Source organism: Culex pipiens, chromosome 2, assembly GCF_016801865.2.
Source record: "Culex pipiens pallens isolate TS chromosome 2, TS_CPP_V2, whole genome shotgun sequence".
NCBI lineage: Eukaryota > Metazoa > Arthropoda > Insecta > Diptera > Culicidae > Culex > Culex pipiens.
In genome coordinates, this window is record NC_068938.1 from 124,192,619 (window position 1) to 124,216,335 (window position 23,717).

Below are 23,717 nucleotides of genomic sequence, written 5' to 3' on the forward strand. Positions count from 1 at the left end.
TTATTCAAATACCGATCGAGTTAATGAAGTCTTTTGATTTAAACTGAACAAATTGGCAATTTTACATTTTTACAGTTAGTTTTTGCGCAGTTTTGCACACTTTTCCGCGAATTTGCCTTTGCAATTTGCAAAGTCATTTTTACTCGGAAGAGCACTCAACAGCTACTATGTAAACTACTATTAAATTCTAGAATGTTCTCCACAACGTATAATCAAACAACAATGAATAAAAGCCTTTTCTCACCATAAAATCAAACCCAGTTTTCTTGACTGTTTCGAAAAGAAGAGATTCCCGAACCTGAAACGTACCATGGAATTTATAAAACGACTTCGCCGTTATCGATTTTTCCAACATTCGTTCACCGATCCATCGGAATTCTTCGACAGCCTAATTGTGGTTCCAAGCATGGTTGCCAAACTTACCAATTTGAACGTATTGAACAAGGACCACCAAGTTTTCACCTGGAATTTGGCACCAGTGGTCACGGGTATGCTTACGTACTTTTACACAAGTTTCGATACTGCTTATGCTGTTCGTGAAAGTACCGAGGAGTTGATTTTTTGCCTGGTGACAATCGGAATTGGAATTCAGGGAGCCGGCAGAATTTTCACGTTTTTAATTTTTCGTGAAAAGTTGGTGTGGATTCATCAGTACACGAAGGAATTGTACCGCGAGGAGTGCAATCCCCGCACGAAGTCTTTTCTGATGGACAGTGTATTTCTGCTAAGTGTTATACTCAAGGTTATGCTGACGTGCTATGCTTTCACCAGTATTTCATTGGTCGTTGCTCCTTTGCTGTTTACGATCGCATCTGGAGAAAAGATCCTCCCCTTTGGCTTCTACCTTCCTTATTGGGATCGATTCACGTGGTTTGGTTATTTCTCTAACTATGTTTTGCACATTTTTATGACGGTTTATGTGTCCTCTATGGACATGGGAACGGATTCAATCTACATGATGACATTAATGAGTGCATTCACACAGATTGATTTGCTGAAAATGTCACTGGAAGAAATGAGCGAAATGGTAGATCAAAAACACGAGGATTTGGAAAACTTTTTCAAAAAGCTCATAAATCGCCATCAAGAACATTTGCAGTAAGTTTGTGAATGGATAAGTATTACTTTCATTTTAAAAGTTCATTCTTCCAGTTATTTACGAACTGTAGAAATTGTCTACTGTTTCAACTTTTTCATCACATTCCTATGTTTGGCATCAGTTTTGATCATGTCGCTGTTTGCTGTAGTCAAAGTAAGTCTGCTCAAAATTTTCATAAAATAATCAATTCACTAATATAAAAAAAAACCTTTTACAGCTTTCCTGGTACCAAGGCTATGTCTTTATCGCGTTCATCAGCTATCAACTATTCTTCGGGTGCTTTCTGGGAACACTACTGGCTATGAAGGTGATTCAACTGTTTCATCGAAATAATCTTGTTCTAACCGCTGGTTTTGCACCATTCCAGAACGAGCAACTGCAGCATGAGATCTACAAAATATCCTGGTACAAGCTATCCATTCCGCACCAAAAGTTGCTCCAGTTTATGCTGAAATCCGCCCAGGAACCAGTATGTTTGACGGTGATCTTTGCCCCTCTCGATATGGGAACATTCTTACAGGTTTACAAGTCGATCTACAGCATGTTCACAATGCTGCTGACGGTGCAGGAGGAAGAATAGTTTGGTTAAATGATACTTGATTCATTCTTTATTTTATAAAGATTTTTGCAATAAATGTAGTTGTTGAAGATTGCAAGGTATTGTAATTCCTAGTTTTGTAAAAATCTTACTCTTTCCGAATTTTGGAAAACGAAGTTGAAAGACAAAATTCACCTCGGTTATTGCAAATAGTTCGTCCTTCCTGGGTCATTAGGGTGTAATATAGTAAAAGTAAATCTTTCCCTGTTGCTGAGGGGAACACCCTTGAAGAGTATCGGGGCCGGCATTTACAAAGCGGATTCAGTGGCAGTTTTTAACTCAACTAATGTTAACATGTTAAGGTTAATGTTAACATTCCATAGGTCGCCTTCCTAAGGTGTCGTTGATAAGGTCCAGCTTGTGACGATGCACTACCTTCCCTTTACTAAGCAATCGAATCCAGAATTCTGATTTTTTGGGCCAAATTGAGTTAAGAACGCAATTTTGCACCTATTGACAAGATTCGCAAAACCCGATATCAATAAAGCATAAAACATTCGTTTAATTCACAGAGCTCTATGATATTTTTTTAAATTATGTCCTAAGACGATCCGCCCGAATGAGACTAAAATGGTCAAAATTGGTTTAGCCAGTGCCGAATTACACATAGACATTTGCTCAGAATATGATGCTGAGTCGATATATACACGCGATGGTGGGTCTAGGAAGCTCAATTAAGAATGCTTTTTGATTTTATTCATCCTTCAAAAGTTCAAATATTTTAAGCTTTTCTGTTGCAGCAAGTGCTGGAGTTTTGGAACACGAACTATTGTTGTAAATCTAGAAACGATCAACAATTAATCGATACTATTGATGCAATTACATTGTCAGTTGCCTCACTAAAGGTGCCACTTATTCTAGTTATATGTTTACTCTGTGAATTTCAAAACGATAGGAAAGTTTTTTTCGCTGGAAAATAATTTTCCACATTCCATTGCTTTTCACATTGATAAACCTTAAATAGGAGTAGTTGCTTAACAAAATCTCAGAACAAGAATAACTGGCCCAAGCAAAAGTACATCACCATGACTTTAATCAAAAAGTTGAATAGTTACAAATTATTTCGTCATTCTTACACGGAGCCGTTCGAGTTTTACGACAGTCTAATTGTGATTCCTAACAGGATTGCCAAAATCATCGGTCTGGATGTGTTTAGTGAAAATTACAAAGTTCTCACGTGGAATTGGTTCTCCTTGATCATGATGATTTCGGTTTACTTCTACTGTACTGCTATTACCGCTTACGAAGTACGATTCGATACAGGAGATTTGATTTATTGTTTGGTTGAGGGTGGAATCGGAATACAAGGATTGGCTAAAATCTACACTTATTTGGTTTACCGGAAGGAGCTGGTCTGGATTCATCAGTACACGAAACAACTTTACCGCGAGGCATGCAACGCTGAAACTAAATCCATGCTGATGGACAACATTTTTCTGCTCAAAGTTGCAATCATCGTCATGCTTATGTGTTATGCTTTCACTAGCATCTCACTGATTACAGCTCCAATGTTGTTTTCAATTATGACGGGAGAGAAGATCCTTCCCTTCGGGTTCTACATTCCGTACTTGGATCGCACTGAATGGTTTGGATATTTGATCAACTACGCAGTACATCTGTACGACACGATTTACGTTTCTGCTGAGGATATGGCGGCCGACACTATCTACATGATAACGATGTTGAGTGCTTTCACTCAAATCGATTTACTAATGATGTCTTTAAAAGAAACTTCCCAAATACTTGATAAAGATGATGAAAACCTTCAAGCTCATCTTAATTCGGTTATCAAACGTCATGAGGAGCACTTAAAGTGAGTTTTGAAACTAGGTTTTGATCAATTATTATGAGTTTTAACTTTTTTTCAGATATTTGCGAACTGTTGAAACAGTTTATCGCTTTTATTTCTTTATAACATTTGTTAGTTTGGCATCGGTACTGATAATGGCTCTTTTTGCTGTGGTAACGGTAAGTTGTTGATGAATCTTATCTGACGTGTTCCAAAATATAGATTTCTGTTTAGCTCTCTTGGTACCAAGGATACATCTTCGTTGGTTTCATCAGCTATGAATTGTTCTTTGGTTGTTTTTTGGGAACACTGCTGGATATCAAGGTATTAACACTTTTTTAGCATATTTTCTTCCAGTTTATCAATAAGCTTTTTTTACAGAACGAACAACTCCAGCATGAGATTTATCAGATTTCCTGGTACAAGTTGTCGATTCCGAATCAGAACGCTCTTCGGTTTATGCTTCAAGCGTCCCAAGAACCTATCTGTTTGACGATCATATTCGCTCCACTTAATATGCCAACTTTTTTGCAAGTTTACAAATCAATCTACAGCATGTTTACCATGTTGTTGTCGTTTCAAGAAGAAGCAAATTAACGCTAACAGAATTGAAGCCACATCGAGCATAAATAAATCATGTTTGTTCTGTTATGCCACTCTTAACTCATATGCTTGATGAGTTTTCTAAAAAAAAGGCCAAATAAAATTTAAAAAGCATTGAAAACAATCACCCCAGCAAAATAGAAGAAAATAGTCCTTATAAAAAATTAATCGAAATATCTTTGCAGTGATTTAAAAATATACTATATGGGTCATTCCTTCCCAAGTGACCACGCGAATACCAAGTTTTATGACATTTTGTCCACCCCGTGTGAAAAAATAAAGTATGTCACGCTCTAAGGGAGGAGGGAGGTCTGAACAAGTGTGAAATTGCATGTTATAAGTGTAGGAAAAGCGTGACAAAGGGGGGTAAATTTTGGCTGATTTAAGCGTGACGTATAAAATAAAGGCTCAAAACATTCAACTGTCTTGAGCAAAAATGTGTGATTTTATTTCATAAACAACTCTTCAGAACTCACTTGGCCGCTAAAATGCTAACCTTTTGAGTTATCACCAAAAAGTGCTTTTTTCGACTATTTTTGAAAAAATGGCGTATATCTCGTGTAGATCCAGCGATAGAAATTTGGCATGCTAGACAAACTTTCATGAAATTTTCTTCTCCAACTATGCCGAAGACACCAAAGCCTTGAAACGTCATCCATCAAAGTTAGATTTCGGTTGACGCCCTGGAAGGTCATCTTCCTGTATGTCAAAAACTCCAAAAAAGTCAAATAAAGGATGGATTTTTGTCTATTAAAGGAGATAACAATTTATTCCATACATGGGTTACATACATGTAAGAAATCACCAAATTTCATACTACAGAAAATTTATTGAATCCACTAAAAAGATGATTTTCAATCACTCCTGAGAGTTTCATCAAGATATTTCATGATGGAACTGAGTAAGAGACGGTTTAAGCCCAAAATTTTGCCATGCGCAAAGCGGACTGTCAAACTTTCTGAGCGCATTTTTCGAAACACCGAGTTGATTCACGGGTGCCACGATATCTCGAGATGGGATTGACCAAATTGGCTGAAATTTGAGGTGAAAACACTCAAATAATTCCATGTGCATGACGAAGTCCGATTTTTAAATTTTGCTTTAAAAAAAAAACTGTCGATTTTTTACATAAAAAACCAAAAATATTTTTATCTTTTTTCAAAATAAACTTTTTGAAAATCGGCCTTCGTCATGCACACGGGACCGGTTTAACGAGTCTTCGCCAAAACAGTGTTGAGATATCGTGGCACCCGTTTTTTTGAAACTGCTAGCTTCAAAAAGCTAAATCTCGGCAATGAAACAACCAAATGTTCTCAAATTTGTGTTGTTAATAGATGAAAATGTATATTTTAATACTCTGAAAACAGAGTTAAAAAAAGTTTAAAAGTCTGCTCATACCAACCTCTGACATTTTTGCTGATTTACATGTATGTAACCCCTTAATTTTGTCATTCCGAACACTGTGCAATGCGTTTTTTAAATCAAAAATCAGTTTATAAATAGATTTTCGCCTTATATTTAGGTTATATACTAAAGGGCTGAGAGGTTGTTGAATGGTAATTTTGTGATTTGTCATATAGTTAAATACAAGTTAGGGTGGATCTACTTGTGACGATTTTGGAAACATTTCCAAGTTGTCGAATTCAACAACACAGTGTTACCGGATTTGCTTGCAGGATTTCTATCCGTTTGCATATTTATATTGAACCTAATTTCTATTTCTAACTCAGTTCTTACTCAAACAGGCTAAACCTGGTGGTTGTAATATTCAACAAAATATTTCAAATTTCAATTATGTTTTAAGATGTTCTTTCTAATCCCCCCGAACGGTCAACAGCATAGTGAAGATGCTGTAAATGGTTTTATACATTTTCAAAAACGTGGGCATATCGATGCGATAGAAAATCAACGTCAAACTTAATGGCTTTTGTGATGCTTCCAGCAACAATCTTATTTTCTTTTGGTTGACCACGGACATTTTGTGCCACGGAACATCGTAGATTGCGCGCTGTAGTTGTTCACTCTGGAAATAATTAGAAATTAAAGTAAGGCTGGGAGTAACGTCATGATTCGAAATCCGGACACTTAGTAGCATATCATTTTTGTTATAGCTGACAAAAAATCATGTAATAAGCTGGAAATGAAGAAATATCATCAGGATGTAGTATTAACAGTCAGTTTTAAGAGAATGCATGCAAAATATGTCTTTTCTAACAATTTTTCGTCAGAATTAGAAAATTAAAATGAATTGTTGTGCTTCGAATCCCGGACACTGATAAAAGCTGATTCGAAATCCGGACACTTTTGCTTCGAATTCCGGACACTCGTTTTTGCTAATGAATCGCTCAAATTTGGACTGAAATGTTAGTGAATGGCATTCTTTAGGGCTCAAATAAGCTGTTAACATAAAAACAAACGATATTTCATATAAAAATTGGCTTGAATTTAAGGAAATCAAAACCATAAATTTCTGCTTTGCCTTCCCGGTGCTTCGGTCGCCTATGAAATATTTCACGGGAAATGTTTCGCTTTTTGGTAATTTTATAATTTTATTTTATTTAATTGTTTGACATTAACTACAGCGTTCAAACAAACTTTAAATGAAAGTTGATGTTAGAATTCATCAAATAACCCATTTTTGACATTTATAATGCGAACTTATACCCAAATAATTGATAAAACAAGATGAGGTGTCCGGGTTTCGAAGCGTTCGGGAATTCGAATCATGACGTTATATTCCTCAACTCACCTTGATAGCCAGCAAAGTGCCCGTGAAGCAGCTGAACAAAAGTTCATAGCTTATGAAAAACATGAAGGCTAATCCTTGGTACCAGGAAAGCTACGAGAGAAAATGGAGCGAAATTAAGTTTTTTTGCAAAAAAAAAATCATAGACTTACTTTTACAACAGCATACAAAGACAACACCAGATTAGCTCCAAAACTCACGAAAGAAACAAAGTAAAAAATCCGATATACCGCTTCAATGGTCTGTAAATATCTGAAGATTTAAAAAAAGGTTAAAACAGTTTAATTTTCAACTTAAAAGCCAGAATTTAAACATTTCTATGAATAAATTGATGGAAAATGCATTAAACACCCGTACAGATATTTTCAACAGCCTAAATATTTGTAAAATCTTATAAAATGTAATTCGAATTTTTTGCTTCGAACATTTCTTAATATGTCCAATTTCACATTGAATACTCACCTCAGATGCTCCTGATGACGGTTGATAATGTGTTTTAAGCGTTTTCCAATATTAAGCTCTTTTCTGTTAATTTTCTCGCTCAACTCTTGGAGGGACGATTTCAGCAAATCAATTTGCGTAAACGAGCTCATCATCAGCACCATGAACATGCTGTCCGGGCCCATGCCCTCACTCAGCACGTACAGACTTAGCACAAAATGCAATGCATAGTTACTGTTATATCCGAACCACGTGGTTTGGTCAAAATAGGGCATCCGAAAGCCAAATGGAAGGATTTTTTCACCGGTGACCACCGAAAATACCAACGGCAATGAAACCATCACAACGTACGCGACACTATAGCTGATGAAAATCGTTTTGACGATCACATGCAGAATGAAGAGATTGTCCATCATGATGGTTCTGGTTCGAGCATTACACTCCTCACGATACAAATTTCTCGTATATTGATGCAACCAGATAAATTTTTCTCGAAAACCCAAAAAAGTATAAAATTTAACCGATTCATGTGGGGCCATTCCAAAAGTTACCAGGCAAAACATCAGATCTTTTGCATTATCACGCACATCGAAGGCCGTGTAAACACTGGTCAACACAAACACAATCACAGAGAGGAACCCAAAAATTGTGTTCCATCGAAATATTGAACTGTCATGAAATTCAACGGGGTCGGTTTGCGAATGATGGAAAATTTTGAACCGACGAAGTCGTTTGATGAACTCCATTTTGCTATTGTTGTTAACTCAACTAAAATAACTTTTTAGAATTTAAGTTTTTGCAAATTTGAGTTGCTTTTTATATTAATTTTCTACCTTGTTTAAATGCCATGCCAAATACCATGGTTCATTTTCACTATTGCTAGAACCATTGTTGAGTAGCGTTCCTTATGGTAAAAGCTCTTTGGGAGCGTTCTTTTATTACGTAACGCAGTTGGGAGGAGGGGGGGTCGGAGGCCGTGTTACGGCCCATACAAAATTTTTAAATTTTGTATGGAAATTTTGTTATAAGAGGGAGGAGGGGATCTAAAAATCCGATTTACGTAATAAAAGAACGCTCCCTTTTGTATTTTGCAAGCAGAACATAACCAATTTTTCGGCACCTTCAGCAAACGTCAAATCTATGGAAATGGATCCCGTATCTTTTTCCGGATATCTCTGGAGGGCACCAAAAAAAGGAAAACAAATCACTTCGTGCATCGACCAATCAGAGAGGTCTATCAATATTTACATTTAGATTTTTTGGGGTCCAGCATGTCATTCCCGAGCATGGGTAAATAACAAGGGAAATGCGTAATAATACCTTTCTCTGGTATCAATACCAAATTTTGGTATTCCTGGACCCTTTAAAATTTGTCTTAAGGATTATGCAAGAGCAAAATGTGCTATCATACCAATTTAAGGTATTGTTTTGATATTGCAAAATTGCAGAATTTGTCAATGGTCGAACACCACATTTTGGTATTCTTTTGGTATTACAGTATTTTATCAAATTCCTCTGAAACTATGGGAAAATTTTGACCAATTTTGACAAAATAATTAATTTTGCGCTAAAATAATGTCTCAAAGCGAATGCTTTCATTGAAAACCGGAAATTTCAAACTTGATTTTAAACATTTTTGATATACCCCCTTAAAAAAATGACTTGAAATTGTGGAAAATTTTGGCACATTTTGGTATTGTTTTGGTATTGAAAAGTTTCATCAAATTCCTCTGAAACTATGGGATTTTTTTTAATAAATTTTGATGAGATAATTAATTTTGCGCTAAAATTACTTGAAACCCAAAAATGTTAAAGCTAATTTTCATTTTTTTTTAAAACGTTGAAATTTCTCTAAGTTGGGATAACCAAATACTTTGAAAAACGAGTTGATTTTTGGTGATTTTCAATCCAGTTTCAATTTAATAACACTTATTTTTCAATCTTGTTATTTTTTAGAATCTTCTAAAAATCTGAAAAAAAATATTTTGAAAATTTATTAACAAATACGCCTTACTCAAAACTATGGAAAAATATTCGATCAATATTTGGTCACTCTACTAGTCGGGAAAAAATCACACTTATAAATAACGGCAATGAAATAACAAATAATGTGGAAGTTTGCAATGTTTTTAATAATTTCTTTTCTAGTATTGGACAAAATTTGGCAAATAATATTCCTGCGTCTAATGTCTGTCCACTTCGTAATGTTCAACGAGTAAGTGAGTCCGTATTTCTTCGGCCCTCCTCGGTAAATGAAGTTATATTATTAATACAAAATTTGAAAAATAAGAAAAGTAGTGGACCTGACAAAATTCCAGCAGCTGTTCTTAAAATGAATGCTGTAGCCTTTGCAAAAATTTTATCTCAAATTTTTAATTTAATTGTTCAAACAGGTTCTTATCCAGACTGCCTGAAAATAGCAAAAGTTGTCCCAATTTACAAATCTGGTGATGCTTGGGATTGTAATAATTATCGCCCAATTTCTACGTTGTCGGTTTTTAATAAAATTTTAGAAAAAATGCTAGTATCTAGACTGATTGATTTTTTTAACAAACATGATGTTTTTTATAAATTCCAGTATGGGTTTAGACAAGGGTCTAGCACTCAAACAGCTGTGATTGAACTAGTAGATGAGGTTGTGAAAGGAATTGATGAAGGGAAATTTGTTGGAGGTCTTTTTTTAGATTTGAAGAAGGCGTTTGATACGCTCAATCATAACATTTTACTTAACAAACTAGAATGTTATGGTATCAGAGGTGTTGCTAATGAAGTAATCAAAAGTTATTTAACAAATAGAAAGCAATTTGTTCACATTGAAGGTGAGTGTAGCTCTCTATCTCCCATCAACGTTGGTGTACCACAAGGTAGTAACATTGGGCCATTATTATTCTTATTGTTTATTAATGATCTGGGTAGATTGAAACTTAATGGAAATGCAAGACTTTTTGCGGATGATACTGCGTTATTTTATCCTCACAATGACATTCACACAATAATATCACTCATGGAAAAAGATCTTCGAATTTTGAATGAATATTTTAATGCAAACTTATTGTCGCTTAATGCTTCCAAAACGAAATATATGATATTCAAATCTATTAGAAAAATTGTGCCCGATCACGATCAAGTTAGGCTTGGTTGTAACATAATTGAAAAAGTGTATTGTTTTAAATACTTGGGGATTCTATTTGATCCTGTGTTGTCCTGGATTAACCACATTAACTTAATTGAAAAACGTGTTTCGTCGTACATTGGAATTTTGTGGAGGGTAAGGATATTTGTTCCATCAAAAACGCTGTTAACATATTATTATGCCTACATCCACTCTCAAATAAATTACCTAATTTCTGTATGGGGACATACCGCTAGTTCTCATTTATTAAAGTTACAAACCTTACAAAACCGATGCCTGAAAATTATTTTCAAAAAACCAATACTTTATTCAACTCATGAACTTTACTCTGATAATTGCCATAACATATTACCACTAGCCTTTCTCTGTGAAAAACAGACATTACTTTTTGTCCATGATGTACTTAACAATCCTATATTTCACCACACCATAGAATTTACAAATTCGAATCTGTCACGAAGAACCCGCCAATCGAATAACATTCTAAGCATTAGAGCAGTTACAACACGTGGCCAAAAACGAATCAAGTTTACAGGACCTACGCTATATAATTCACTTCCAAGCAATTTGCAATTAGTACATAACCGCTCCACTTTTAATGCAAAAATCAAAGAATATTTTAAACAAAAACTCAACGAACTATTTAATTAAACAATTTAGTTTTAAGTAATCACTCGTCAATGTTAGCTTTTAAATTATAAATTTTAATTTCGTGGATCCCTTAAAAGGAAGACTCTTCCACTGGGATACCATCCTTGTAGTTTAACTCACCGCACATCTAATTAGTCCTTGGCTCAATTTTTATTTTTAATTTTCTTGTTTATGTGTGTACGAGCTAAGGATAGTTTGCGTCCACTACCAGGAAGTTCCTAGAGCTTTTTGGTGTGGGGGAGTGTGGTGGGCCTTAAAAAAAAAAAAAAAAAAAAAAAAAAAAAAAAAAAAAAAAAAAAAAAAAAAAAAAAAAAAAAAAAAAAAAAAAAAAATCTTTAAGAACTTCAAGCACAGGCCGTTCATCAACGACAAATGCATTCGATGTGGTGAAGAATATCACTAAGAACAACATGGAATCATCAGGTGAGTAGATTTGGCTGTTGCATATGGATCATTAGGGTGTAATATCAAAATCGATTTTCCAGCACAGCAATTTTTTAGTTCCTTTTGGGGTCCTAAACAACTCCCCAAAGTTTGGGAACGATTGGTTTAGTCCTCACATTGCGCAAAGCGATTTAATTTTCCATATAAATTTGTATGGGAAAAACCATTTTTTGGATTTTGATATTTATAAAATCCACGTTTCACACTGTACTAAAACCGGATTCATATTCGGATGCTCTGGAAGGTGCTCTACAACTTTCCCGAAGAGAGTATGGTGCTAGCTTGTCCCTGAAAGAAGATACAGCGTCCTCAAAACTCGTCTAAAACGTGATTTTCGAGCAAAAAACACGTTTTAGACGAGTTTTGAACACGCTGTATCTTTTTATAGGAGCAAGTTAGCACCATACTCTCTTCGGGAAAGTTGTAGAGCACCTTCCAGAGCATCCGAATATGAATCCGGTTTTAGTACAGTGTGAAACGTGGATTTTATAAATATTTAAATCCCAAAAAATGTTTTTTCCCATACAAATTTATATGGAAAATTGAATCGCTTTGCGCAAACCCGAGCAGGGGTGAATAACACGGGAATACCAAATTTTGGTATTACTTGGGCAAATAACAGCGACCAAAATGTGCCCTTGGTTGCCCAGTAATAGATGGTAAAATACCATGAAATCATACCAAAATCTTGTATGTGTAAGGGCACAACAATACCAAACCATGTTATTCCAAGGGTAAAATAATACCTCAAAATAGAACCATTTCAATACTAAGTTGAGGTCTTCTGGATTTTTGAACATTGCTTGAATACCAAAACTTGGTATTACCATGGTTTTATTTTTAGGTATTCCCGCGCACTTGGAAAATCATATTTTGGTATTTTTGTGGTCTTTCACATACATGATTTTGGTATGATTTCATGGTATTTTACCATCTATTACTGGGTTTCAAGTCATTTTAGCGCAAAATTAATTAACTCGTATATTTTTTTTAACAAATTTCCCATAGTTTCAGAGAAAATTGATGAAACCTTTCAATATTCAAATAATACCAAAATGTGCCATCCTGACTTAGAAAATTTTCCACAATTTCAAGTCATTTCTGTAGGGGGTATATCAAAAATGTTTAAAATCAAGTTTGAAATTTCCGGTTTTGAATGAAAGCATTCGCTTTGAGACATCATTTTAGCGCAAAATTAATTATTTTTGTCAAAATTGGTCAAAATTTTCCCAAAGTTTCAGAGGAATTTGATAAAACACTGTAATACCAAAAGAATACCAATATGTGGTGTTCGACCATTGACAAATTCTGCAATTTTGCAATATCAAAACAATACCTTTAATTGGTATGATAGCTCATTTTGCTCTTGCATAATCCTTAAGACAAATTTTAAAGGGTCCAGGAATACCAAAATTTGGTATTGATACCAGAGAAAGGTATTATTACGCATTTCCCTTGTTATTTACCCATGCTCGGGAAGTGAGGACTTAACCAATCGATTCCAAACTTTGGGGAGTTGTTTAGGACCCCAAAAGGAACTGAAAAATTGCTGTGCTCGCTAAATTTGGACAACTTTATTTTTTTCCATACAACCATATTACACCCTAATGGATCTAGAGCGTCCAATTTCCCGGGGTTACAAATTTCCCGGGAAACGGGAAATTTTCAGCCAATTTCCCGGGAAATCCCGGGAATTCCCGGGAAATTTTGAATTTATTGAAAATTGTTATGATCTTGGTTTTAATTAATATTATGCAACAAAATTGTATAGGACATCAAAATTTATGGTTTAAATAAGTGGGAAGATCAATTAATAGCTTGACTGCATGTAAAAAATCATTCAACTACAAGAAAATGTATTTTGGTATTCTTTTACGAGAAATTTTAAACTTGCCTCAAAAAGTCTCCTATTTTTTCACATTTAACCCTCTAACACCTGTAGTTGCACCAGTTCTCCATAATTCTTTTACTTCAAATTGTAATTTCTTTAGTACTAGGTATTCAACCAATTGAATTAATTCTGTTTGCACAAATTCGATTTTCATCTCATTTGATCATGGTAAACAAAAACGTAAAAAAATCTCAATTTCAATTTGGAGGTAAGGAGTTAAGAGCGAGTTTTTCACCGATGTGAAACAGGTCGTATCGAGGTGCTCCGAATTGGATGAAACTTTCAGGGTTTGTTTGTCTATACATGAGATGAACTCATGCCAAATATGAGTCCTCTACGACAAAGTGAAGCTGGGTAAAACGGGCATTGAAGTTTGAGGTCCAAAAAACATGAAAAATCTTAAAATTGCTCGCATTTCCGTAAAACTTCACCAATTCCAACTCTCTTAGATGCATTCGAATGGTCTTTTGAAGCCCTTCAAAATGTGCCATAGACATCCAGGATTGGTTTAACTTTTTCTCATAGCTTTTGCAAATTACTGTTAAAATGGATTTTTTTAAAACCTTAATAACTTTTGGCAACAGCCTCCAACACCCATACTCCCATAGGTCAAAAGTTAGGGAATTTCATGGACTATAAGCCTACGGTATTAACTTTTTGGCCAATCGCAGTTTTTCTCATAGTTTTACGATTTTTCTAGAACAAACATTTTACAACGTTAGTTTTTGCCCTGTAGGCCTCCATAGCGGCACTTTTTGGTCTCAATTTTGTCATATTCGGAATCCTCGGACAATTTCACGTAAGTAAGAAGTATTGGAGTTGTAAATTTGATTTAAAAAATAATTAAATAAAATATTTTTGAAAAAAGAAATGGATCTTATTTATCCTGTGATCAATACGTCAAATGCTGTATCAAGTAGGCGAAAACCTGTTTTACCCCTAATCCAACAAATTGTTAAAAAATATTGTAATTCATTCTAAATGACAATTTTTCCAATCAAATTTACAACTCCAATATTTCTAACTTACGTGAAATTGTCCGAGGATTCCGAATATGACAAAATTGAGACAAAAAAGTGCCGTCTTCTTGGCCTATAGGGCAAAAACTAACGTTGTAAAATGTTTGTTCTAGAAAAATCGTAAAACTATGAGAAAAACTGCGATTGGCCAAAAAGTTAATACCGTAGGCTTATAGTCCATGAAATTCCCTAACTTTTGACCTAGAGGGCTCATATTTGGCATGAGTTCATCTCATGTATAGACAAACAAACCCTAAAAAGTTACAATTGTCCTGTGAAAGAAGTCACCCAATTTAAATGTGCAAATTGTGGTGGAAATCACAAATCAAATTTCTGGGATTGCCCCATCAGAAAAAAGGTTTTGGATTCTCGTGCTAAGCATCAGCCGAAAACCAAACCGAAATTTTCTCAAAGTCAGGTTGTACCTGCATCTTTAAATCAAACGTTCGTGCTGTCTCACTCGAACAATACCCCTACCATGGAAAAGTTAGGTAACAGCAATGGTATTTCTTATGCCAACGTCGTTTCGGGTTCGGGTTCATCCACGAATTTTAAATCCTCTACCAATTTTCAAATTGGGCAGGTACCTCAAATTTCATTTGAAAATTTTTCTGCTGGCAACGCTTTGGGATCTTCTGATCTCGGCGATGTTACTTTTGAAAAAATGACTTTTTTGCAAAACTCACTGTTTGGTTTGATTCAAACAATGAGTAATGCTACATCCATGATGGAAGCTATCCAGATTGGATTAAAATTTGCGAATGATGTTGTTCTTACCCTGAAGTTTAATCATGGATCTAATTAATTCCATCAAAATTATGAATTTTAATGCTCGCTCTTTAAAAGCGAAAGAAAATGAATTTTTCAACTTTTTACGAGTTCATAACGTGCATGTTGCTGTTGTAACCGAAACATTTTTAAAAACTGGCACTTATTTGAAAAGTGATCCAGATTATAAAGTTATAACCAATAACAGAATGAATCGAAATGGCGGTGGAGTTGCTATAGTTATCCACCTTAGTATGACTTATAGCACGTTACGTGACTTTAAGTTGAAAGTTATTGAAAGTTTGGGCATTGAACTTGAAACTTCTTTTGGGAAAATTATGATTGCAGCTGCATATTTGCCTTTCCAATGCACTGGGGAAAATAAAAATTATTTCAAAAGGGATTTGAATAAACTTACTCGGCATAGATCTCGATTTTTGATCATCGGTGATTTTAATGCCAAACACCAATCTTGGAATAATTCAAAAGTAAATTCCAATGGTAAAATTCTATTCAGAGATTGCACTTCTGGTCTTTATTCGGTTTTATATCCGAATGGGCCAACTTGCTTTTCTTCTGTTAGAAATCCATCAACAATTGATTTGGTTTTGACAAATCAAAGTCAGTATTGTGGTCCTTTAGTGACTCATGCTGATTTTGATTCTGATCACCTTCCAGTAACTTTTTCACTTTCTCATGAAGCAGTTACCAGACCCAATAGTTCTGTGTTTAATTACCACAAAGCTAATTGGGACAGGTATCAGCATCATATTGAGAACAATTTAAATCATGATTTTGTTTTAGAAACCAAAGCTGATATTGATTCAGCCTTGGAATCTTTAACTAATGCAATTTTGGATGCTAGGAATATTGCTATTCCTAAAGTCCAAGTCAAATTTGATTCTCCCATTATTGATGACGATCTTCAGCTTCTGATTCGTCTGAAAAATGTTCGCCGAAGACAGTATCAACGTTCTCGTGATCCTGCACTGAAGCGAATTCAAAAAGATTTGCAAAAGGTTATTGACCACAGATTCACTCTCCTGCGAAATGAAAAGTTCGCAAGAGATGTCGAACAAATTAAACCTTATTCCAAACCTTTTTGGAAACTTTCAAAGGTTCTTAAGAAACCTCAAAAACCAATCCCTTCTTTAAAAGATGGTGATAACATTCTATTAACTAATGGGGAGAAAGCTCAAAAACTTGCTCAGCAGTTTGAGAGTGCCCATAATTTCAACTTAAATGTTTTAAGTCCTATTGAAGATCAAATTTCAATAGAATTTCAGAATATTGTTGAACAAGAATTTTCATCAGATGAAGTTTTTAATACGGAACTGAATGAAATAAAATCTATTATCAAAAAATTTAAAAATATGAAAGCCCCTGGTGAGGATGGCATTTTTTACATTTTAATTAAAAAATTACCAGAAGCAACTTTAAGTAGCTTGGTCAAAATTTGCAACAAATGTTTTGATTTGGCATATTTTCCCAGTAGTTGGAAAAATGCCAAAGTAGTTCCGATTTTGAAACCGGACAAAAATCCTGCCGAAGCTTCAAGCTATCGGCCCATTAGTTTGCTTTCATCTATTAGTAAATTATTCGAAAGAATAATTCTTAATAGAATGATGACGCACATTAATGAAAATTCAATTTTCGCTGATGAGCAGTTTGGATTTCGCTTTGGGCATTCAACTACTCATCAGTTGTTGAGAGTTTCAAATTAAATTCGAAGCAACAAATCTGAGGGCTATTCTACTGGCGCTGCTCTTCTAGACATAGAAAAAGCATTTGACAGTGTTTGGCATAAAGGTTTGATTGCGAAATTGAAAAGGTTTAATTTTCCGATTTATATCGTGAAAATTATTCAAAATTATTTGACGGATCGTACTCTACAGGTATGTTATCAGAACAGCAAATCTGATCAACTACCTGTACGTGCTGGCGTCCCTCAAGGAAGCATTTTGGGTCCAATTTTATACAATATTTTTACTTCTGACTTGCCTGATTTGCCCCCAGGATGTCAGAAATCACTTTTTGCTGATGATACAAGCATCTCCGCCAAAGGTAGAAGCCTTCGTGTCATCACAAGAAGATTACAAAAAAGCTTGGATATTTTCAATTCTTATTTGAAAGAATGGAAAATTACTCCAAATGCTGCAAAAACTCAACTTATTATTTTCCCTCACAAACCAAGGGCTGATTTTCTTAAACCAAAAAGTCATCACATTATAAAGATGAATGAGGTAAATTTAAAGTGGGAGGATCAAGTGAAATATCTTGGACTTGCTTTTGACAAAAACCTTACTTACAAGGATCACATTGAAAGTATCCAGGTTAAGTGTAACAAATATATTAAATGTTTGTATCCACTTATAAACAGGAATTCTAGACTTTGTCTCAAGAATAAACTGTTAATTTATAAACAAATTTTCAGACCTGCCATGCTTTATGCTGTGCCGATCTGGACAAGCTGTTGCTTAACCAGGAAGAAAAAACTTCAGAGGATTCAGAACAAAATTCTGAAAATGATTCTGAAACTTCCTCCCTGGTTCAGCACCAGTGAACTTCATCAATTAGCCGAAGTTGACACTTTGGATGTTATGTCCAATAAGATAATTGATGCATTTCGACAAAAATCATTGCAGTCTTCAGCTGCATTGATCCGCTCTTTATATAGTTTATAAGTTAGTTTTAATGTATCCCTTTTCCCTTTTGTACATGTAGGACCTCCTACATTTGAAATCACTGAATAGCGAAAGCTACAATATTTCATGAATAAATGAAAGTTGCTAGTATTTAAAATTGAGGTGAAAAGTCATCGATTGTGATTGGACACTCAATAATATTTTAACTGAATGAATGTACATGGAAAAGAAAAACTGAATAAATATAAATTAAAAAAAAAAAAAAAAAAACCCTAAAAAGTTTCATCCAAATCGGAGCACCTCGATACGACCTCTAGAACAAACCGAGCAGAATCTACAAATACTGCCTCTTAATAATGTTTTGATTAAATAACATCAATTTGTTAAAAGCTTACCTAATTGTAATAATTCAATACTCATTAAGCAAGATCTATTCCCAGTTGCTTCAAAAATTAATATTATCAGGAATAATTCTGATATCATAATTTCTGATAATCTGATTAATTATATATAAACCAAACAATACGTTTAATTGAACAAAATCATGTTGAGTTTGTTCATTTATTATTTTTCAGAGCATTTTCAAAAAAATAGTTCCAAAAATTTAAGAAAATGCTTGAATTTCGGGAATTTCCGGGAAATTTACTAATTTCCCGGGAAACGGGAAATATTTTTTTTCGGGAAATCCCGGGAATTCCCGGGATTTTTTTCCCGGGACGGGAAATTGGACGCTCTAAATGGATCATTTCCGTTTTTTTTTCACTAACTGCAACTGTTGCACTAAAAATGGTATGAAAATACCAAATTTTGGTATTTCTTGTGCAAATACCAGCGACCAAAATGTGCTCTTGGTTGCCCAGTAATAGGTGGTAAAATACCATGAAATCATACCAAAATCAAGTATGTGGAAGACCACAGGAATACCAAAATCTGATTTTCCAAGGGCGCGGGAATACTTAAAATTAAACCATGGCAATACCAAGTTTTGGTATTCAAACAATGTTCAAAAATCCAGAAGACCTCAACTTGGTATTGAAATGGTTTTATTTTGAGGTATTATTTTACCCTTGGAATAACATGGTTTGGTATTGTTGTGCCCTTCCACATACAAGACTTTGGTATGATTTCATGGTATTTTACCATCGATTACTGGGCAACCAAGGGCACATTTTGGTCCCTGTTATTTGCCCAAGTAATACCAAAATTTGGTATTCCCGTGTTATTTACCCCTGCTCGGGTTTGGACACAGAAAGTCATGATTGCAAAAAGCTAACTTTAAAAAAAAAATCGAGCTAAGAACAAGATTTTCCGTCCAAAACAGAAGCAGATGCTGAACTTTGCGCTTGTCATCATTGTCTACCTGTCATCGAGCATTTAACAAAGCAACCCCTAAGTTTCAAACTGACTGATTTTGGAAAAAAATGAACTTGTGCAATTTTTTGCGCCTGCGTCTGCGTTGGACGAATTATCTTGTTATAAAGCCTCAACTACAATCAAACTTACGCAAAACAATCATCAAGTTGATCCAGATGTCAGTCGAGTACCGACCATCGGTTGTTGCGATCCCTATTACTTCGATGTCAGTCAGTCGATACTCGACGGACATCTGGATCAACTTGATGACTTGATTGTAGATGAGGCTTTACTCAAAATCAAGTATTCCTAAAAAAAACGCATTTTTATTTTAACAGCTCCAAATCTCCGCCAAGTCTATTTTTTATTAGAATGTGATATTTATTAGTTGTTTGTTATTCCGCATCGATGACCAAAACTTGACTCTAATGTAATGAAATTCAAGTTAATTATGATGATTGGATCATCCTCTACATCTATATTCGGCCTAAAATTGATAAGGGACCATCCATAAACCACGTGGACACTGTTTCGAAATCTCAAACTTCTCTCCCCTCCCTTCCTCGTGGACAATTTTCATCCAAACATTTTTTTTTTTGTATGGAGCGTGGACAACCGCAGAACCATGAAAATATTTTTGGTTATCGTCAGATTGTGATATCTAGATTAGGAATTCCAGTTATAAGTAATGCTGTTATCGTACCTAATCCAGTAAATACTCAATGAACTTATTTCCCTGTCTGCCGTGAATTGCACAACCCAGCACTCGTCAACCAATTCAACAGAAAGTTCTGATCTGGAGGTCCAATAGACCAAATTTTTAGTTTTTGCTTTTTGGGTGTCTTTGAATAACCCTGACTCAAGCTTTCCATACTTTATGGATGACGCCATTATATATTTAGCTAAACAATTAAGATAACAATCTTAACTAAAATGTTAATTTGTTTTACAAGTTAGTGAGAGAATGCTGTGGAGTGATTTAAACAGAAAAATAATCAAAATAAAACTTCACGCGTCTGCAAGACAAAAGCTCAATGAAAGAGCATAATTCTCGCCTATAGTTGAAGAATCTTCACCCCAAATTAAAGCCAATTTTGTCCAAACACTGCAAAAATATTAGCATTAGCATTAGCATTTAAGGACGCCCTATCCACGGATGGCTCCACAACGCTTATCCCACTGTTTGGTGTGGTTGTATTAGACCCTCATCCGGAACAATAATCCAACAAGGGAGATACCATGTCTTCATGTTTTGATGAGTTTGTAATGCTACCCAGGGCATAAGGGGATCCTCACCGGGTCCAAGTTATCCTTTGGGGAACGGAAGGAATGTTAGTAAACACCTATCTAAAGTGCGCAAGGATCCCTACGTAACCTTAGTGGTATAAATGTTTGTAGGGAGGTTTTGTTGACCAAACACTGCAAAAATATTTCCAGAAAATAATATGTTACATGTTTCCCTTTGCGATTATCAAATTATCAAACTTTTGTCATCTCTACTCAATTCATTTGGAAAAATGGGTAGTAGAGGGCTCAAGGCGGATAACAACATTTTCAAAACACACTCAGCAATCGTCCAGTTAGTATTTTTAATTTAAAATCAAAGTATACAAAATAAAGTTGAAATCAAAAGTTCTACGACTACCGTAAACTGGGGTGACTTTGATAGCCCGGGGTGACATTGATAGAAATTGGATTTGGCCACTAATTTTGATACATCCAATGTAACAGTCACATTTTTGCATATATGTTCGATAATAAGCTATCCCTTAATGCTTACATACTCAAAATTCTCAAAAATGTTTAGATATTAAGTTGACGGGCATTTGAAAAACCTATCAAAGTCACCCCGGGCTATCAAAGTCACCCCAGTTTACGGTACTTATAAATGCATCATTAGTTCATGTTGTATTTCGTTTTGTTGAAGTGTGTTACTTGTTACTAGTTGATTGTTACTAGTTACAGCTAAAATGTACCATATATTTTACTGGCACGTGCCAGTAAACATGGCTGAGAATATTCTTTACATTGTTGCCGCATAGTATGACTTAACATTTTCTATTTGGTAAATGTTCAATTAAGACACGTGTCGATAATTTTAACTGAAGATTTAATCATTTCCAATTAATCGTTTAATGGAATTTTTCTAAACTTCTAGCAGCTAAATACAAAATAAATGAAAACAACAAGACCATTATAAATACAAAACAATATTTGTACTGACAATGTGAATTATGTTTTCATTGATAATATGAAAGCTTTTTTGTTGTGCTGTGATTACAGAGCATAACTGTTTGTTTTTTGATTGAGTTGAAGTATTTACTAACCTCATTACACCATACATCTTTATAAGTAAGCCAACAACACATTCGTATAAACCAATGTTTAGTTGAATTGTCACCAAAGATCCTTTATGCAGAATGGCAATCCAACATGAGATTTACATCTTTTTAAACGGCTCCACCTCTCCCAAAATAAGCTCTCTTCGTATTGATTTATAAATAATGTTAGCGGTGCATATTTCGAAACACGTGCACACGCGCTGAAAAAATCCACCTTTAACACTTACATTAAGTATGCAGTCATTACTACCACGTGTCATATGAAAACGTTAAAAGAGTGTCCGAATCTGCAGCATGTGTTGTATTACACAATCGGAGATTTGTGATAAATCAAATTCCACACAGTCCAGGTAAACGTAGGCAACAAATAGCACAATTTTTTTGAAGAGTGAATACTTTTAAAGAAACAAATGTTTCCCTTCATGGTTCACTTTGCTCAAAAAGGGAAGGTATAGTGTATCATCGCAAGCAGGAATTTTATCTGGACTACTTAATACTTTAACCTTCAGATTGATGAAAACAGAGGTGCAATCAACTGAAAACAATTTGAATTGAATTTTGATATGCACGTTTGCATGGATAAATCGATTTTTGATCATATTTTGGGTTTACAGACATACCTCTGTTTAACACCGCATATGGGGGATGCAAAACCGAGGCGTGCATAACCGAGGCACAGAGTTTATGGGATTTTGGCTATATGGGAGACATTGGTTTTAATCGTATGAAAAACATGCAAACATCAAAAAATTATAGTGTTTTGGAATCGGGATGATATCAGCTATCCATTAAAATTATAATTTCATGAAAATTTTCACAAAAAAACGTTTTTTTCTTGTGTTTTGAAAATGCAGTTTTTTTTTTCTCTAAAGAAACCAAAAATATATTGTTATTGCAATATGGGTATCAAATGATCTCGATATTTTTATACATTTCAAATGTAATAACAACATTTTTTGAAAATACTCTAAATTTTCACAAAACTACGTATTTTTGAAAAAATACTCATAATTTCAGTTTTTACAATATGGGTATCAAACGATCAGGATTTTTTCATACATTTCGAATGTGATAACATCTTTTTTTGAAAATACTCAATACTTTTCACAAAACTACATACTTTTCACAAAACTACGTATTTTCGAACAAATACTCAAAATCTTCGTTTTAACAATGTGGATATCAAACGATCGGGATATTTTCATACATTTCGAATGTAATAACAACTGTTTTTGAAAATACTCAAAATTTTCACAAAACTACGTATTTTCGAACAAATACTCAAAATCTTCGTTTTTACAATGTGGATATCAAACGATCGGGATTTTTTCATACATTTCGAATGTAATAACAACTTTTTTTGAAAATTCTTAAAATTTTCACAAAACAACGTATTTTCGAAAAAAAATACTCAAAATTTCATTATATACAATATGGGTATCAAACGATCGGGATTTTTTCAAACATTTTTAAGTAGTTTTGTGAAAAATTTCAGTATTTAAAAAAAGTTGTAATTTCATTCGAAATGTATGAAAAAATCCCGAGCGTTTGATACCCATATTTAAAAACTAAATCTTGAGTTTTTTTTTCCAAAAAATGTTGTTATAACATTTGAAGTGTATAAAAAATCCCGATCATTTGGTAACCATATTGTGAAACTGAAATTTTTAGTATTTTTTTTCGAAAATACGTAATTTTGTGAAAACTTTGAGTGTTTTCAAAAGAAATGATTTTACATTCGAAATGTATGAAAAAATCCTGATCGTTTGATACTCATATTGTTTAAACTGAAATTTTGAGTATTTTGTTTCGAAAATACGTATTTTTGTGAAAATTTTGAGTATCTTCAAAAAATATTGTTATTAAATTCGAAGTGTATGAAAAAATCATGATCGTTTTATAGTCATATTGTTAAAACTGAAATTTTGAGTATTTTTTCGAAAATACGTAGTTTTGTGAAAATTTTGAGTATTTTCAAAAAAAAATTGTTATTACATTCGAAATGTTATGAAAAAATCCCGATCATTTAATACCAGTATTGTAAAAACTGAAATTTTTAGTTTTTTTTCGAAAATACGTAGTTTTGTAAAAATTTTGAGTGTGAAATGATTATATATTCGAAATGCATGAAAAAATTCCAATCATTTGATACCCATATTGCAATAACAATAATTTTTAGTATTTTTTCGAGAAAT

At 34.2% G+C, this 23,717-nt stretch overlaps 2 protein-coding genes across 2 annotated transcripts; both read left to right on the forward strand.

The window, feature by feature from the left end:
- Positions 1-310: 310 nt before the first annotated feature.
- LOC120414995 (putative odorant receptor 83c) lies at positions 311-1,679 on the forward strand. Its single transcript, XM_039576353.1, has 4 exons — positions 311-1,098; positions 1,153-1,252; positions 1,317-1,406; positions 1,467-1,679. The coding sequence occupies exons 1-4, from the start codon at positions 311-313 to the stop codon at positions 1,677-1,679; spliced, it is 1,191 nt and encodes a 396-aa protein (XP_039432287.1).
- A 1,043-nt stretch (positions 1,680-2,722) lies between these two features.
- Positions 2,723-4,212, forward strand: LOC120415022 (putative odorant receptor 83c). The gene is made up of 4 exons (XM_039576387.2): positions 2,723-3,510; positions 3,566-3,665; positions 3,721-3,810; positions 3,868-4,212. Exons 1-4 carry the CDS (start codon positions 2,723-2,725, stop codon positions 4,081-4,083), a joined length of 1,194 nt encoding a protein of 397 aa, XP_039432321.1. The 3' UTR covers positions 4,084-4,212.
- Positions 4,213-23,717: the final 19,505 nt, after the last annotated feature.